Source organism: Rhyacophila brunnea, unplaced genomic scaffold (genome assembly GCF_057557595.1).
Source record: "Rhyacophila brunnea isolate RB1 unplaced genomic scaffold, BYU_Rbru_1.0 scaffold_3, whole genome shotgun sequence".
In the NCBI taxonomy this organism is placed as follows: Eukaryota; Metazoa; Arthropoda; class Insecta; order Trichoptera; family Rhyacophilidae; genus Rhyacophila; species Rhyacophila brunnea.
Genome location: NW_028232965.1, coordinates 40,298,993 through 40,318,790, shown reverse-complemented (window position 1 = coordinate 40,318,790; position 19,798 = coordinate 40,298,993). Strand labels below are relative to the sequence as shown.

General features: G+C 36.5%; 2 protein-coding genes across 4 annotated transcripts in view; one reads left to right on the top strand and one right to left on the bottom strand.

Annotated features, from left to right (window-relative positions):
- The window catches only part of AQP (aquaporin), a 14,916-nt gene extending 11,052 nt beyond the window's left edge, over window positions 1-3,864 (top strand). The window contains exons 6-8 of one of the 2 annotated variants that reach the window (XM_085951950.1): window positions 1,067-1,205; window positions 2,158-2,259; window positions 3,106-3,473. In XM_085951950.1, coding sequence (XP_085808076.1) covers window positions 1,067-1,205; window positions 2,158-2,259; window positions 3,106-3,335 — 471 coding nt within the window. In that variant the 3' untranslated portion in view covers window positions 3,336-3,473. Of the gene's footprint in view, window positions 1-1,066; window positions 1,206-2,157; window positions 2,260-3,105 lie in introns of both variants that reach the window. The other variant, XM_085951951.1, reaches the window with a different exon arrangement.
- On the bottom strand, window positions 3,838-19,798 carry LOC147068360 (aladin-like). Of its 2 annotated transcripts, none has more exons than XM_085951949.1 (6): window positions 19,705-19,798; window positions 13,773-14,362; window positions 12,470-12,682; window positions 8,963-9,123; window positions 8,497-8,698; window positions 3,838-5,870 (listed from the first exon to the last, which is right to left on the bottom strand). In XM_085951949.1, the coding sequence occupies exons 1-6, from the start codon at window positions 19,723-19,725 to the stop codon at window positions 5,726-5,728; spliced, it is 1,332 nt and encodes a 443-aa protein (XP_085808075.1). In that variant the 5' UTR covers window positions 19,726-19,798; the 3' UTR covers window positions 3,838-5,725. The 2 variants fall into 2 exon arrangements, with proteins under 2 accessions (XP_085808075.1, XP_085808074.1); XM_085951948.1 differs by lacking the exon at window positions 19,705-19,798 and adding an exon at window positions 14,453-14,643.

Genomic DNA, 19,798 nt, shown 5'->3' with positions numbered 1-19,798 from the left:
ACAATGTATACAACTAAAAACACGTTCTGTAAAAAGGAAGTAAGCCGCAAATGCCAAATTATTATCTAAATTTATGTTTTAATTGAGCTTTAATTAAGTTTTAATTTAAGGAAAAAAGCATTAACCCTCAATTTTAATGATTTTTCTGTAATAACTTCTTTAATTATTGTTAGATCGAAAAGATATTACACCAAATCATCAATCATCATGCACCCAATGTATGTGCCTATTTAAAAAAAAATAATGAACCAAAATCATTCAAAAAACATTTTTTACCCCACCTGTAAAATTTGTTCTGTGAGGGTTACGCCCTTTTTCCTAAACACGGTCGATATAGAAGATGGTCTATACTCTTTTATTTTCAATACCTAACGTTATGATTGTTTTTTCGTAATAATCCTACTGCAATCTTCCAAAATAAATAGCTGTAGAAATTATATAAGTACTATATTATTACTATAATAACAATGTCCATCCTGCATGGAACTGTCAATCACGTAATCAGCACAGTACACGTGGCATAATGAATGTTTAATAATATAAATTACTATTACGATGAATAACCATAGTGTGCGGTATGATAACTTGAAAGATAAACATTTAAGCCGGCTCGCACATCAAAACTCGTCTCGTCTGCAACGTGTCGAATGCGTCAATGTGACAACGTTGTTATTCACAAAACACACGTTGCCGAATGGAGCTCCGCAGATTGGTCGAATGCGACTTTTTAGTTTGAAAGAAAAATCTAATGCTGCTGTCAACAAATCGCATATGTTTCGGGCTGCGAGTCGAAGATGCCAGAACGCATATACATACCTACGAATTGGTCATTTCTATACCGGCTCGCTGGTCACCGCATTCAAATGTATATACATTTCGAGAGATTACACGTAACTGTCACAAACTACTAACACTAACACTAACACCGAAGCGACGTTCCTAGAAGGTTTGATTTATGGCTGTGCGGCAGAGGAGGCGAGTTTAGCCGTGAGAGCCGGCTTAGAAATAAAGACAACATAATTTATAGCATTTCATAATTTTTCTATATCTATTTTTTTCCCAATAGGTACCGATGTTGTATGGGGCAATAGTTGAAGGCATAGCAACCTGTGTCTGTCGATTGACTTCCAAATCTCTAGGAGATTTAAGTCCTCGGTTTTCCACAGCAATTGACTCCTTCATAGCAACGTCACTCGTCGTTGCAGGTAATAACCATAAATCATTACTTCACCAAAGCTTATAATGTAAGGAATTTACATAATCTGATTAAAAACATATTATATTATAATCAATGAAATACTCTTAGCAATTTCTGTTATTCTCATCTCTTGCAATTATTTGCAAGTAGGTACCTACAATTATTATATTGAGTGTTAAATAATTATTACAACTGGAAATATGAGACTTTAGTGAAAACTATACATCGACTGACAATATAAAATAATATGATGAGTTAGTTAAAAATCAATGATTTGTACAATTTCATGGAGTGGTATAAAACAGCGCATGGTGTTATTTGATGGGTGTTCATTTTACTGTTCAAACAGCCAATAATATTGATTTTCATTACATTTCTTATCGTAATTAATCTTATCAATCAAAATATATCTAACTAAGTATAGATTCATGGGTTTTACTTTTTATTCTTAATACCACTGATAAATGGTACTAAAGCTAGATGTATTAATCATTTTTTCACTCTATAGATTCTCATCTTATAGAAAAGGCTAAACTAAAGGATGAAATCTATTGAAAATATGTATAAGAGGTCATCCATTATGATATCACGTCCTAAGAATGGGGGAGGGTGTCTGCTATAAGGCGATGATTTCTGACAGAGCGGATACGGGAGGGAATTGTAGAAAATGTGACATTATAAAACAAAAAAATTAAATATTCATTACACCTCAGTAGGTGGAAGGCTCAGTAAATGGTTCATTTTTAACAATTAGGGGAGGAGTTAAGTTAAAGAATGTGAAATAATTTAGACAGGGGGAAAAAGATTTTGTGATATTAAGTACTACAATGGGGGATGGGGAAGTAAAAAAATATAGAAAATCGTATGACATTATTTATGGGTGACCTCTGAGCAAGTTAATCATTTCATATTAGGTTATTGTTGTGAGATTCATCAATTCCACTATTGTACGATTCCAGGGGTATTTTTCAGACATACGGAATACATCTACAGTTTCCAGGATAACAAAACTAGTTCAGATATGAGCGTATCCATTTTGTGCAAAGTCAAATTAGGCCAAGGTACTAGAATTGTAGAGCTTGTATTAACTGTACTTTATAAGTGTTTTTCATATTAATTGTCTTTTTGTCTAATGACTGCTTGTTATGGTAGATCTAACAGGGCCTGGATGTGTTTTTAAATATGTTTCTTTGCATAATGTATACCCGAACGCCAATGGAATTGTACAAATCATTTCACCATAGACATTTTCTATACCTATCATAATATGATTATTTAATAAATGCAATAAGACGTATTTGAGAATATAGAGAACTTGCTGCATTTAGTTTTTGATGAATATAAAAGCATGATTCAGATAAAACTGCTGCTTTACTGTCAAAAATAGTCTGACACATAAATAATTAAACATAAAATTATTAAGAGCCATCTTTCATAATACTTATATCATTCCTCTTCTTCAGTATTATAACCATTTTTCATCTGTGTTATGTCCAATCATAGCATCTTGTTAACATTTTAGGAGTAGTTATTAAAAATTATTTAAATCTTTAATGCTGAAAATGAATGACCTGTACATATTATGTAACAAAGGTATTTTTTATTTTTCACATAAAATATCTACAGATAATTGACCAGTTCTTAATTCCATGTTATTTATTATCTATCGCAATATCCACACAAATTGAGTAATCGGCACGAGTGTACTTTGAAACACTTGGTGATAGTTTTAAGTTTTAATAAAAACAAGATTAAGAGTATAAATCAAAGTTAAAAACAAGTCAATAATTTAGTATGCAAAGTTATTATTCTGAAGACTATTAATATTATAAACCCTTAATAATGCAGTTTGAACGGTCAAATTATCGATACTGATAAAATAGTTACTAAAAATCGTTCACTTTCAGCCTTCGACTATTCCGGTGGATACTTCAACCCTGCACTGGCAACATCCCTCAAGTACGGATGCGAGGGCAACACCCTTTTGGAGCATGCAGTGGTGTACTGGGTGGGGGCGTGCGCGGGCGCTATACTAAGTATTTACATTTACAAACTGCCCGCCATCCAGAAGTTCATGCGGGGAACGAGTGAAGTTAACGGCAGTGCCAGTATTTGGGACGAATCGAAGGAAGATTAAACGAAACAGATCAAATCTCATGAATATCTTCGAGTTTCCAAACTATGTTTTAAATTGTCTATGCCCATTTAAAATGCCATAACAATACCTATCACAATTCCGGTGAATAATGAGGTAAAATCGAAAAGACGAAACTGATTTTTTTTACTCATAATTATATACTTACTTGAAACCTTTATCAAGTGGATTTTTTTAAACAATAGTAAACTTCTTTAAACAGCTGGATTCATTGAATGCTAAATTCCTCTGCTTTACAAACATGCCTATTGATATTACGATTAATATTAGTGAATTCAGTTCATAATAAGAATAATATAGGTACTTTTAACCATACCAGTGTCTTCCAAAATGATTAATTAACGCACTGAATTGCCTCATTAATGTTAAAATTGATAAGTAAAATTATAATATTAATATAAATTGATACAAATATTTTTTATAACCAAATCTTCGAATTGTAATGTTTGTTCATAGTTGAATGTGTAAATAAAATTGATGAAATGTATTAAAACCTGTAAATATATTTATTAAAAAAAAAACTATAACAAAACTACATTGGCTTTTTATTAAATTTTGAGAATACAATAGCTTCATATAAAAAATAGTAGGTACATATTTCACAAGATTTTAACATTACAATAATTTAACATTCAATGAGTGAAACAACAAGATACACAAATTAATATCTATATACATACGTATAAAGTAAAAAATATTTGAATACAAAAAACAAAATATGGTCACTTACAAACTAAAGAGGACTGTTCAAAAAGTACCTGACCTTTTTTCTTGTGGAAACAATAATGAAGGATGGGGAGATCTCCACTGTAGGAGAGGTGAAGGGTACCTTCATGCGCCACGCATGATTTTTTTCTTGCCTACAGAGAGCGTTAGTTGCTTGTAGTCAGTTTGTTAGAGAGGGAATGTACTCAGCGCCCGTCAGATTTTCATTACATGCAAAATATACGAACGACTTGCTCGGTTATGCATCAAGATTGGCGATATCGATGCAAAAACCATTCAGAGGATTCGGCAGGCTTTTGGCGATGATGACGTGGTCATCACACAAATTAAGGAATGGTATAACAAATTCAAAGATAGGCATTATTGAAGTTGAGATGTTGACTGTTTTCATTGACTTACGTAAGGTAGTGCATCAAGAGTACCCACCACAAGGCCAAAACATTGCCGAAGAATCAGTGGCGTAAGGTGGAGGTAGGCTGTTAAGATCTGACATAAATTATAATGCACAGTCAAATGTATTTTTTTTTCATTAAACTAAAACCACAATGTGCAGGCAATTAAACCCTACATAATCCAATTGGTACAGTAAGTTAATCGTCTGAACTGTCAAAAAGAGTTATGTTGTAACCGCAGCTCTCTTGGCTGTGTTAGCTTTTAGAGCGAGATAAATAGTTTTGACGGCTAACTTACTGAATACCTCAATACATAAATATACCCTCGATAGCCGCCGATAGCAGCCTTGTGTATATAATAGATGCGCAGTAATATATATTCTTAACACAATGCTTACGGGCCTTTTTAATTAATTTTGTAATTAACGTGTTAATTTGCATTTGAAAAGTAATTAGCAAAAACACAATTTTGTGCGGCCCGTAAGCTATGGGTTAATAGAACGAAAAAAAATAAGTTTGAATGTAAAAGTGTGCACTATTTTAGTTGGATCACCCATGGCATACCTAAACTATTAGGTTTGATCAGGCGGGGTTGAATTGAGTTTTAAAAATAACCAGCACTATCTGAAAATCATATTTTTAGTTCAATGAAGACAAATAAGTATGACTGACAAAGTTTAGTGTGCACTATTTATGTTAAATCTTGACAGCCTAATTCCACCCCTCGCCACTGCGAAGAATACTACCTGAAGGTTCTTGGTCGCGTTTGTAATGCTATGTGGCGCAAGAGACTGGGTCTATGGGCAGCGTGAATATGGCAGCTGTATCATAATGCACCAGCTCATTCATCACATCTGATTCAGATCTTCATCAAGCTGCCTACTCGTTTGACATTGTGATTTTCAACTATTTGATCCAAGTTAAGCAAGCCGCTGAAAGTGACCCGATTTGAGTCGCAAGAAAACATTATACGGAACGCGACAATACAGTTTTATTCTATTCTTAAAGAAGAGTTAAGGAAATGGTTTCAACAATGGCGGGATCGCTGGAAGAAATGTGTGCGATTCTAAAGTGGTTATTTTGAAGGGGATTAGGATTTCAGACCTTCATGGGAGTAATGGTATTTTTCCCAGTCAAACTTTTTCAACACACCTCGTACATACTGCAAATTTATGAAATTTACTTCTTAAGACACATCGGAGATATTATTACTTCTGATGAAGAGAATATAATCTTTATGTTGCTGAATAAGGACTAGGCTGTTGGATCAGTGTAAATAATTGGAAAATGTTGAACTCTACCGCTGGACCAGCCAACACTCAAGCAAGCACCTTCTTCAAAGTTCTGTTGGAAAGCTATTGCGCACGCCACCTCGTTTCTGATTCCCGATAAGAAGCAACTGAAATAAGATATATAAATTAGTTTACATAACAAATTTAATGTAAATGATACTGTTAATAAATGGACTGTAAAATAACAAGATGGATGGATGTAAATATTGCAACACAGATTACTTGAAAAATATGGTACAAAACCAAAATCATATCTTATTCTCATCTGACTTTATAATTGAGGCTACTATTTGCAAACACGGCTAATTCCAATATTGTTGAAAAGTTAACCTTGAACGACATTTTGTAAAGAAAAATACATTTTAAATGAATTTTTAGACAGTAGCCTCGAACCCGCTTTATTACATATAAAATATCAAATCAAAATAACACGAAACTTTGACATGTGGCTCATTCCACAATCATTTGGTTTCAAAGACAGCTTGTTTCACGTTAGCCAATAGGAGTTCAGCTTTTGATTCATGTGACTAACATTTTAGTGGTACCTATCTCATTGGTTGCATATTTGCATACTTGCATAGGCGGTTAATTCAAATTGTTATGTTCCCATAAATGGCTCAATCCAACTTTCGCTTTCAAACCCGGCTTGATACAAACAAATGTAAATAGATTCTTTATTAATATTGAATTGAATATGTTTCCCTTTGTTTTTTACTTTGGCACGATGGCCGAGCGGCTTAAGTGTCGGTTTGTAATGTCGTGGGTCCCAGGTCTGAATCCTGGGTCTGGCAAATACACATTGTTTTTCAATTTGTGTTTGGAGTCAATAGTATGGACCTAATAGTTTGAGCAAGTGGCTAACATCCATTTCTTGTAAAACCAAAAATCTGCTAATACTACCTCCACTCTGAGGAGGCCCATATTATGATCCTAATAGGATCGAACATGGTGAAGTAGAAGTAGTAGTATAGTACAAATGAACAAAGAAATCAAACAAATTACTTTTTTATTAGTCTGTAAAACAGTTTATTGCATTTTGCTGCAAATTATGTGTTTGGGATTGAGCCGCATTTGCAAATAGTAGTATTGTTGGAGTATAGAATAAATACACAGTAATGTAGAACAGATTTTCTTACACTTGCTAAATGCCAAAACACAATAATTGAAAGGCCCTAGATAGTTTGGTTAGAATTTCTTTGAGTATGCCATCACTGAAAATCTCCTACTGATTTAAATTTCAGCCAATCTGTTCAAATCAATCTAAAAATATTTCGATAACCAGGTAAAATAGTACCAACCACGAGTTGTTGGTAATATGTGAAGTTTTGATATACAGGTATAGAATGCGGGCTATTCCTATAACCAGTGGTGGCTCGATGACTTTCTAGATGGTGGGGTTTGGCCATTAATTATTAAATATACTTACATACTTACTTTCTTATATTATTCTTTATGTACCAAGCTACTTATAATAATATGATTTCATTAATGAGGAAATGAGTAGTTTTTCATATTAGAATAAATAATATGATCATCTGAGTTGTTACTTAATCAAATGTAAAAAACGTGCTTAAGAATAATAACTTAATTAATAATAATAACTATTATAGACATACCATTATCAGTTTTGAACAATGACATACAGTGAGCGTTTTTACTCACATAGGGGTCATTTGATTCGCTTCCCAGTATGCATATACTAACGCTTATGGATTCTCATCCTTTGTAGATTGAGATTTGTACCGCGCGGACGGGATGGGACTAAGTGACCCCACCCTGGTCAGCGTAAAATAAACGCCATAGCTTTCTTGATTTGTAAATTTGTATTTAATTAAATTAATAATTATTTTAATACCGCGTAATCATCATTATGTTATTACATAATTTACAATCATTGCTTTATTTATTTGTATAATAATAATAAATATCTCAATAAAATTGCGACTGGTTTAGATGAATAAAATAACTTAAATAGTTCATTTAATCATATTAATAAATAGGTATATTATGACAATGTTAAAACTATCAGATTTTTGGCAAGATTACGATGTGGGGACGGTCCCTATGAACCCTTAAGGTAGAGCCGCCCCTGGCTATGACTCATTTTAAAATTAAGAATATGAGGGTTATTGACACGGTTTTATCTCAAGCCCTTCAGTTATTGTTTGTGAAGATTGATCTAATTAAATATTCTAATTAAGTATCTACTTAATAGTAAAATTAAGTCATACAGTAAAACCTCGTTAGTAAGAACACTGATAATTCGAAATTCGCCGTAATTTGAAATTTTCCCGAAAAAAAGGCCCTTGTACATTATTTTCATATAAAACCATACCCTTAATTCGAATTTCGTAATTCAAATGATTTCAGAGTCCCTGGCATACAAAAATGTTCAATAAATCGTAATAAAGTACACTATTTCATGAGCCAGTCATTGAAAATTGTGAGACTTTTCTTAAAAAATCAAAAATTACTTATTTTAAGAAGGTAATAAAAATAATCCTGACATTTTATGACCCAATTCGGTAGGCACATCTATGATCGGAAACAACATTAATGAAAATGAAAATTTTTTTTTTTTAAATTTTAATATTTTCCCCCCATACATTTCATAATTCGTAATTCGAATTTTTTTTCGATTTTGAGTCCGATGGAATTCGTATTAACGAGGTTTTACTGTAACATAAAAAATACTAATATTAGGACACTGAGAATAATCTGTACTATTCATACCACGGAGTAAAGGTTAGGGTGCCTTCTATGTTCGTATTGAAGACAGCAACAAGAGATGATTCTTTGAATGTGATTGCAAGATGGTGACCTCGCGGACTCCACTGCATATCCAAAACTCGACCGCCGGCAACTTCACCATCAGCCAATTCCACCCTTGACAGGTCCAACACTGGGACAGCTGTAGCAGGAATTTTGTTAGCTTCTGAAAAGAAAATTTGTAGTTTTATAATTATATTTACGACGTTTCGAATTTCGTTTATTTTCTTTTTAGTAAAAATGTCAAAAAATTAACAGTCTGCACTATTTTATATAATGAAACAACATTAAAATTGTCCAATTAATGAAATGTGATTAATATGTACTCATTACGGAATAATATGTAGAAATTAATCTAAGGTGATTTTTGCTCATATTTATGATTTGCATTGACTATGAATCGTATAGTATAAGTTATCTATATTATTACCTGCGAAGAGTGTGGCATTAGCAAACTTAAGTGCAAATATGAGGGGCTCTTCTTCTGTAGCAAATAATAGAATTTCAGAATTCGGGGACCAGGATGCAGCCTGAACTCTGCCACCCCGCACAGACCAGCGTTCTGGTTGCCATAAGCTCGTCTCCCACACTCTAAAATTATACATACAATTAACAGATTATTATTTATTCGAAAATGCACTCATGCACAAGAAGTATTTCTAAAATGAGACTTATATACTGTTACGTTTAGAAAGACTTTTTATACTTAGACGTTCTGATATATTTATTTTATTTTTCTCAAAGCTGAATTTAGACTATACATATATTGATAAAGTTATAAAAAATATAAGATAATTAATTGACAAAAAAGAAACTCATTGCATTGCATGACGTTGCCGAAGAACCACATGTTTGAATTTCAGGTGAAACACAACTCAAAGATTAACCTTTTACATGACCGTAATTAACTATTTCGCATACAGAATATATTTGTATATTGGGGTTATCTTCGATCTTGGTAATGGTGTTATTGGGTGCTATGGTGTTATGTAGTTGGACCTGATTTGTTTACAAACATTTTGGGGTGAAAAGTTTGCATGTGGTAGAGTTCATTACACTATGAGGGTTTTAATATACCCCATTAGTCAGTAACTTATAATGTTAGATTAGACATGGGAAATGAGTCACTTAATGAGGACTCCGTCAAGTCGTCAGTCAATTACGGATGGTGATTTGTTCGGACAGATTAGGTCAATTGTGTCTTTTGTTGCCGTAATAAAATGTATAGTACTAGCGCGTACGAATTACGGAATCTCATCGCCACCCCCCTCCCCCCCAATCTATCAAAAATTACGCGCCCGAATTCCGATAATCACCGGAACCCGAAGGGGTCAGCCCAGCCAAAGTGCAATGGAAGAGCCTCGCCCTAGGGCTAAGGAACCGCATTTAAACTACGGTACCCCCTGCGTCGGGTGAACAAGTACACTCGCTCATCCCGAACGCCCATATCTTGAGCTGTTCGAATATCTTATTGCCATGTGTTGACATTGCACGTGCGATTTCAGAATATTGAATGACACACGACATCTAGCAATGATTTTAAAAACTAAATAATTTTTGAAACTAGATGAATAAAAAAACAATAAGTATATTATTATGTAATTAATACAAATTAACAAAATTGTCAGTCTCTATTTTTTCCAGATAAATAAGTTTCAATGCAATAGTATGAATATACTTATTAATATGTCCACCACCGTAGAATTAAATTAGCAATAGACAATATTATACCACAAACCTGTACAAGGTACCTATTTAACTTGATTACATACAGTCGTATAATACAGAATAAAAGTTTATAATTTTGCATAGATTTAAATATCTATTATTATATTTAATATAAGTTATTTTTTCTTGTGAATATTGATTATTGCAATGTGCGATTAATTCCCACCCATATATTATTATGTCTTATAAAAAATCTAACACCATGTGTCGTATAATATTATGACGTATTCTTAATTCGACGAAAACAAATGAATATGACTAAAAAAGTGTGCACTATTGTTGTCGGATCGCTAATAGCATATTAAACTATTATGGTTTGATTTGGCAGGTTTTAATTAAATTTTAAAACTTAACCAGCACGATCTGCATATTGTATTTGCAGTTCAATGAAAACAAATAAAGTATAACTGACAAAGTTTAGTGTACACTATTTATGTCGAATCTTAATAGCCTACCTCCACCCCTCGTCACTATTACGTATTAGTATTAGTTAGCATTATTAACAAACGTGTAAGTATATTTGCTGCATTTATATAGGTAGGTACCCAATTTCCAATAAAATCTATTTAGAAAATGGCAGATCCAAATTATCATACTTGTAAATTAGATCCATACCTACCCAAAGACCAATGCCTTATGGCTTACGCATTGGTTAACTGCTAATTATTAATTAATTGAATAATTATATAACAATAGACTACCGTAGAATTAAATTAACAATAGAAAATATATTACAAGCCTCAGGTGTATAAATATTATTTATTTTGATTACCTACCTTCGTATGTTACGGATTAAAAGTTCATAATTTTGCGTAGATCTTAAATACCTACTTAGATATTATTTCTGTAGATTGCAAATTAACTTACAAATTATAACTACATATTGACATGAGTGGAAACTTGTATAAAAAACAAATCCGTTATACCCACACAGTTGTGGATAATATTTATTTTAGCAAGTACACATTTTTGTTTGAACTATAATAAGTGTGTTGGACTTCTATTAATTTTATGAATGGTCAAATCATACTTTACTACTAAATTATTGTAAAAGGGTTACCGACACCGTTGTATTATCGTTACATTCGTTATTGGTAGTAGCTAGTTATAAAATAATTAATGTGCATGTTGTTATACCTATTTAATATTGTACATAATTAAATTGAATTTGTTTTAATTTTTATAAAACTTAATAAAAAATAATTGTCCAAGTTATAGATAATCTACGAGTAGGTACATACTACATTCTAATTTTATTCAATTACACCCAATTTCTAATAAAAATCTATCAAAAAATGACAGATCAAAAAACCGTTGGCAATGTATGCACGGAAAGATTTTATGAAACCTTCAACCTGAACGTACCTATAAAAAAGGTGCACAATCCAGTTGGCAAAGAAATAAGATTCGATCGCTTGTCTCGTCTCGTAACCATGAAACTATATGTTAGAAAATACGGTAGTTCGCGAACTAGGTAGGTAATTAGTTCGCTGGACTCGTTTTCATGAAACTACATATGAAAAAAATAGTCAAACTAAACTATGGCAGTGCTCTTCCCACCCACGTTTCTTCCTATACTGTGAGCGCACTCTCGCCAATCTAGTTCAACGGAACGACATATTCTGTTTGTCTGGCAGTGTGTCCTTCGCACCCACGTTTCTTCCTATACTGCGCGCGCACTCTAGTTCAACGAAACGACATATTCAGTTCGTCTGGCAGCGTGTTCTTCGCACCCACGTTTTTTCCTATACTGCGCGCGCACTCTAGTTCAACGGAACGAAATATTCAGTTCGTCTGGCAGCGTGTCCTTCGCACCCACGTTCGAGAACGACGCATGTCTATGTTAGATATATAAATAGTGTCACGCTTCGGAGAAATATTCAGTAATTTTTGTACTAAAATAAGATTTAAAATAAACTGAACTTACAAAGTATCTCTGAAATTTTTGGGTATGCCTAATACGCCCAAATCAGTTACTGTTACTTAGTATTACTGTCCACTACATCCGTGTATGGTATGAATATATTGATAAGTCGAAAAACATCAGTTCTCACGGCATCTATTTTTAAGTTTAGTTTTCTGCGGTAAATCGGGGTATCCATTTTGGTAAATAACCTCCCTTAACAGGCAGTAGTCGCCACTGCTATAGCTAAATAAAATAAATAGTGTATATGGTTTTAATAAAATGTAAATTCAATAGAATAATCACCTAAATATTATTCCGCTGGTGGCGCTAAATAACCTTGAAGCATCAGGAGCCCATGCTATATGTCCCGCAGCTCCGCCAGCGACCCGTCTTAGAGCGCGAGGTTCCGGACCACCGGGTCCCCAAACTAAGAGAGAGGAGTCTGCACCGGATGCACTAATCAGGAGTTCTCCACTTGGAGACCATGCCAAACTGGTTACGGGAGAGTGACCCGGGCTGTAAGTGAAAACATAACATGTATGCGTTGTATATTTGTGTATATTGTTGGCCGAGTGGCTTAAATGCCGGCCTATAGAGTCGAGGGTCCCAGGTTCGAATCCTGGGTCTGGCTAGTACACATATTGTTTTTCAATTTGTGTATGAGTCAGAGTATGGACCTAATAGGTTGAGCAAGTGGCTGACATCCATTTCTCGTAAAAACAAAAATCTGTCAATACAAACCTCCACTCTGTGGAGGCCCATATGATCCTATTAGGATCGGACATGGTCTAAAGAAAAAAAGAAGAATTTATTTGAAATATTATAACTGGGGAATAAAATTATTGATATTCATTTATGTATTATAGTGGTATTATAGCACATACAGATTACAATTTACAAAATACATTCCAGAACTAAAAATCTACTATACTATATCAAAATTTTAAATTTTACTGCACACTACTCTATTTTTATTGCAATGCCTGAAGTCACATGTAGCGCGAGGCATGGTTAATTCAAAGTGCATGGATTTACCGGCAACGATAACATGTAAATTAAACTATCACGACAATAACTGTTTACACACAAAAGTGCTGACTGTCTTGCCAATCTCATTCTTCAAGTGTATGTGAATGCGTTTGTTGTCGTTCCGTGGTGCTAATTGGCGGGTTTGAACAGTTTGTGAAAATTGGTAAACGCCAAAATGCTTTGCAGCAGTTCATTTTTTTTCCGGAAGGTTCACCACTATTGTTTTACTTCGCACGTGAATATGTCATGCAGGTTGCAACTATTACATAAAAATTCAGAACCCGTTTAACTTTCTTGTATCATTTATGCACTCTTGCAACTTGCACGATAATACGTGTTTACATATGGATTTGTATTGTTATGGTCGCGACAGTACGTACTGCCACCAGTAAACCCATGCACGTGTTAACGGACTATAAGACCGAGTCTTGTAGATGCAAAATGTAGTGATTTCAATTGTACTGGTAGTGAATGGTTTAAATTGTACAATCTGAAATAATGATTGTTTTGAATTGATTGAACATTTTAGTTAGTATATGTATACTGTAAATACTTACCTATTTACTAATTTACTAACCTTTTTAAAATTGTAGCATTGCTAGCAGATGGTTTCGCAAAAATAGAATTAGGATCAACAAGCCAAATTATGATTCCAACTTCACATCCTATTGCTATTTCCGAAGCAGAAAATGGCCGCCATGCCATCATTGAAACCCCCTTTTGTGAGCTGCATTTTAACAGTGGAACCAAAGTAGACTCTGAACTATGAATCCTTACATTGTCATCCGCCATTGCTACAGCTATTTTCGTTGTATGAGGATGCCAGACAATAAACCTTACTGGAGAATTCGCCCAATCTCTTGTATGGGAATATAAGGCTGTTAATTTTGGTCCTAAATCTTTGAGATGCGGTTGAAAAATGTGTCGAATTTTAGTAAACATGTTCGCAATTTTCAAGCAATATGTAGCGGCATACATTAGTATTTGGTTTTCGGAGTCATTTCTGCGTTCAGCAGCTATTTTCAGGGCTTCAATAAAACCCTGTTTATACCATACACTAGTAAGGCGCTTCAATAATGTATCCTCCACTTCCAAATACATGGATACACCTTCGTCTCGCGTGCAGGATATGTCTCTGGTGACGTTAATTACTGGATGATGATTTATCTAAAAAAAAAATAGAATGTAAATAGGTACATATCATGTACAGATCCAATGGGTAAATTATACCAAGCTGATAATCAAAACATAACCTACAGAATTTGTAAACGAGGAAATATTTGCGAATTCTCGTTTCATACAGCAAATCATTCCATTCACTTCACATAAGGTAACATCTTCCTTTGGTGGTAAATCAGGAAATCCTTGAAGAGAAATCATTTTGAAAGAGTTTAATTCAAAATTTCAACCGGTAAGTAAACGAAAACTTTTGAAATCTCCTTAATGACAGTCGCTGAAGATGTTGCTAGCATAATTAATAATGGTTGCATAGATAATATACGTTAGTGAAAAATAAGAATCAGTGGAAACTTAAAAATCTTAGCTTTCTCTCTAATAATCTTGTTAAATTACTATTTTGACGGAAAATTAAAAAAATTGAATAGGTATTATCAACTACCCATCTAAAAAAATATTGAACGGTCGTTGAAAGTCAAACCTAATTTGGAAAAACATTGCTAAACAATAAATTATAATTAACTATTATTCGCTATTGACTCTGAAGTCCCTTGAGATGTTGATCGTATTTTTTGCCTTGTGTTCTTCTGGGCTGCCCCCTTTTTACCCCCTTTTCTTCTCGATTATTTATCTCTCTGGTTGCTTATCTTGTTTAGCAGGTTGGCAGGACTGACGCTTCTATCGTTAGCGTCCTTTGTCTTTGGTTATTCATTAGTTGGTTGTTTTCTTTCCTTTGTCAGAAGCGAAAAAAAAATGTCAAACGAAAGTACAGTTAAATTGTGAAATTTGTGCATTAACATGGAGCGTAATGAGGCCAGCAACGCCACGGAGGGACTAGCGATGGAGACCGACTCGAATGAGTCGGAATTACTGTTGGACGATCCAGTAGGTGAACTGAGGGCATCAGTAATGTCACTGGATAACAAGGTATTTCAGATTTTTTCAATCGAATGAGTCGGAATTACTGTTGGACGATCCAGTAGGTGAACTGAGGGCATCAGTAATGTCATTGGATAACAAGGTATTTCAGATTTTTTCAATCTTGACCCAACAGGGTCTGCCTACAGTGGTGCCTACTCCGCAGAGGCCGACGGTAAATATCGACTCTCCGGTAAGTTTTTTACGGCCGCCCGCAAGGCCTGAAACAGCGGAAAAACCCAACAGGATTCCGTTGCCTGTATTTAGTGTCGTAGTACAGGAGCCGGCGATGAGTTACGCCCCTACGATCGTTCATCGCAAACGATACATCTAATGGAGCGTACGATCGCCGGCCTCCAAAATGCGATGCTTGCTCAAAAGAAGTATATTCGGGACGCGTTACAGCGAGTGCTCGACTCTGTCAGCGACCACACCATCGGTACGGCTCTTTTTGAGACTGTCGTAAAGGAGTTCGGGACCTCTTTAGCACTCAACAAAGTGTCTAAAGACGTCACCCGAATCCTTTGTGGAAAACGGGCAGAGTTGGTTCAGACGAGGCGGAAGAAAATCCTCTCCGTTATAAAAGATACCTTCACACGAGAGGCTCTTAACAAGATCGCACCTAGCGCCGAACATATCTTCAATAAAGATAAACTGGCGGTATTTCTAGAGAGAGGTGGGGGTCGTGAAAAGGTCTTCGATCAGACCACCAAAGTGGTTGACCAGGGCAGGGAGAGTCAACCTAGCACTTCGTCAGGTGGACACAAGGACACCTTTCGGAGGCAGGGATACACGAGGAGGATACCAGACCAGGTTAGGGGTGGCTTGCCGAGAGGCCCACACCCATTCAACCGAGGTTTTCCCAGAGATAACCGAGGTGGTGTGAGGGGCACTTACCCTAGACGCAGGTGACCGGCTCCCTCACCACGTTCAAAGGGGGACGCTTCAAGCATTTCCAGGAAATCTGGCAGGCCAAGGGTGCACCACCACCATTATTAAAAATAATAACGGGAACCCGTATTTCGTTTATAAAGAAACCCCCTCTAATATTGCCTTCCGTACAATTCCAGAAGGATTTCCAAACGCGACAATCTCCGGAGATCACTTCATAAATCGCGGAACTGAAGAAATCGGGAGTATTGGAATCGGCAGAACCATCTCCGAGCTTCCTCTCAACCCTTTTTCTAGTAAGGAAGCAAGACGGCAGTCAACGACCCGTCTTCAACCTGAAACGCCTAAATGGTTTCCTACAACCATGGCCGTTCAAACTGTTCCACCATTTCAAGATCCCAACATTACTGCAAAGGGAAGACTGGTTAGTAAAAATAGACCTAAGCCAAGCGTACCTACATGTACTTATAGCTATACAACATCGCCGATTTCTTCGGCTAGTTTACCAAGGAGAACACCTTCAATTCACGTGCCTTCCGTTCGGACTGTCGGCAGCACCAAGACTGTTTGCCTCATTAACAAACTTGGTAGCCGAACACCTCCGGGGAAAAGGTATGAGAATCGTCACTTACTTAGACAATTTTCTGATGGCAAATCAGTCCAGAGAGATTCTTCTGTCGCAACTGACTTATAATGATAGATTTCATGCAAGCACTAGGCTGGATAATCAACAAGAAAAAATCTTGTCTGATTCCAAGCCAACAGCGGGAGTTCTTGGGTATCACGTGGGATACTCACAACAATAGGAAATATCTATCAACAGAGAAGTGCACATCACTTCGTCACCACCTGCAATGGGAGATCCAAAAAGGCAGTTGGTCGCTCAGGCAGGCCCAACGCCTCCTCGGGCGACTCAACTTTGCAACCTTCGTCACTCCACAGGGGAGGTTGCATTGCCGACGTCTACAACGTACGAGCGCTCAATTATCAAGGAGTCACCCTCACAAAACAACATCGATTCCACCACAAGCTCGAGAGGACATCATGTCGTGGATTCGAGCAGTGGGCTCCTCAGGAAAGATTCACGGGGCAACCTACAATCACTTCCTCACCACAGACGCAGCCGATTCAGGCGAGACGAGTACCATCTATCAGGTACATGGACAAAACGCCAATCCACGTGGCACTCCAACCGAAAAGAGCTGTATGCAGTACTCTCAGCCATACAACTCCGGGAGCAAACGCTCAGGGGATGAGAATTAATCCTACAAACTGACAACAAAACAGTGGTGGCCTACATCAACAACGAAGGGGGCACAAAGTCCGCAACCCTACTAAGTCTTTGCCGATAGATCCTGGAAATCGCCAACCAGGCCAGTATATCATTGACTGCACAATACCTTCCAGGAAAATACAACTGCGTGGCAGACCATCTCTCACGCAGCAAAATTATCCCAGAATGGCACCTAGTTATGGCGGCTACAGCTCCCCTTTTTCAAAGATGGGGACTCCCAGACGTAGACCTATCGCGTCTAACACAGCCCATGTTGTCACAACTTATGTTTCACGAAATCCGAACGATGCCCTTGCACTGTTCCACGATGCTTTCGGTCGACAGTGGGACTTCAAACTAGCCTGGATATTCCCGCCACCGAATCTAATTCCACAAGTATTGGCACACCTGAACATGGCAAGCGGAAAATATTTACGGTGACAAACCATCCACCTCCACAAGTCCGGAACCTATCACTCCAGTTATGAATAATTTTGGGTGGGCAGAGTTAGTTTCTAGCTGGTCGATAGAAGACAGATCACTTCTCACTTCCGGCTGACGACCATCCACTTTGAAGACTTATAGACCTGCATGGGACAAATGGTAGACATGGTGCATGGCTAACACGATAAGCTATAATACTTCCGAGCCGATTGAAGTGGCTAGATACCTGGGTCACTTATACAATAAGGAAGGTCTTTCATGTAACACTATTCTTGTACATAAGTCAGCCATAGCTACCTTTTGCAAACCTATGATCAGTAAAGACATCAGCAGTAACATAGTAGTGCGTCATATGTTAAAAGCCATATCCACCCGCAAGACTAGACCTACAAAACCATCGATTTGGGATCGAAGAATAATCGTGGACTACTTCAAGAAAACAACACCACTAGTATACAACCTATATGAAGTTTCACGCAGAACAGCTATATTATTATTACTCGCATCGGGACGACGGGTACATGACCATACCCTACTCAGTGTAGCGGATAATGGCCTAGTCGATAATGGCGACCATATAATTCTATGGCCAGTGTTTGGTTCCGAGACAGACACATCAAGACACCGCCGATCTGGATGGAAATTAAGCGCTTCCAGTATTTTGGCTACGAAAACTTATCTGCGTTTCCAATGAGAGAAGAGAAGAGGGTGGTAATATTCCGGCATTATTTATCTCGTCAAGAGGCCCCCCAAAACCTGCGACTCGAGCAGTCATCGGAAATTGGGTGAAGTCAGTACTCGCTGATGCAGGGGTACAGGAATCACCAGGCAGTACTCGATCAGCAGTCGCCTCTCTAAATTGGTTAGAGAATTACCCCATATATGACATCCTGCGGAGAGGTAATTGGCGCCAAGAAGCTACTTTTAAAACATTTTACCAGAGACCGATAGACACATAGACTTCTACAGCGGGGGAACAAAATATGTTGACCTCCCTGTTCAGCCCGGTGCACTGAGCCTAAAAGCAAGGAGATGTTATACCTAATTCTCATGTTAGGTTCATCCAACCTATCTTGCAGGATCTATCTTGCTTTACCAGGTGATAACAAACAGATATCTCAAGGGACTCAGAGTCAATAGCGAATAATGAAAGGAGTTTTACCTACCATTAAAACTCTTATTATTCTTGTTGACTCATAAGTCCAGATAACACCTACCTGATTTCCTTGAGACATATTGTAAGACTATATAATCACACCTACAGTAACATTATACATATCGCTCCGGGTTTGGGCGATATTAAAATACAAGTGTGTACCTATAATGTTATCACATCCGGTCTAGCTCAATAAATAACACAAATGGCGGTATAGCATAAGAATTCCCATCCCTGTAAGAAATAATACCTACTTAACCGAGGGTCGTGAATACCATGATGTCTGTTCGAAATTGTTCCTCCAGGTTCCAGCACTTCGGGTTAAATTAATTATTGTGTAAATGTATAGAGGGGCGCCATCTTGACCAGATTTCTCCTACGGCATAATTCAATAAACGGGACATATCAGGACAAGAAATAAATAATAAAACCGTTTAAGTACGTTCCAAAATGGACACTATGAAATTTATTGAAACGGTAGAATCAACAGGTCACACGCGGATAAACCGCCAAAGTACAGAAATAAATAGTTACAATTTGAAATGAACAAATGCCAATGCGTAACGCGATAAAGCTAGAGTTTCTGTGGGTGGTTATTACAAAGTTAAGAATAAGGAATCTAATCCTCCAAACAAGTGATACAAAAAATACCGGTAGATCAACGGCGTCCATTTTGGTCGGCCAGTCGGCCGGGCGGGGCCCGCACGTTCAACCGTCTTCACTTGTTCGCATTCAGATCAAGACT

Excerpts from the sequence above, each read along its gene's own strand:
- LOC147068360 (XM_085951948.1), bottom strand. The coding sequence starts at position 14,575 with ATGATTTCTCTTCAAGGATTTCCTGATTTACCACCAAAGGAAGATGTT. Across the intron at positions 14,363-14,452 it reads TTTCCTCGTTTACAAATTCT|ATAAATCATCATCCAGTAAT; the intron begins GTAGGTTATGTT and ends TTTTTTTTTTAG. Across the intron at positions 5,871-8,496 it reads ACCCTAACCTTTACTCCGTG|TTGCTTCTTATCGGGAATCA; the intron begins GTATGAATAGTA and ends ATCTTATTTCAG.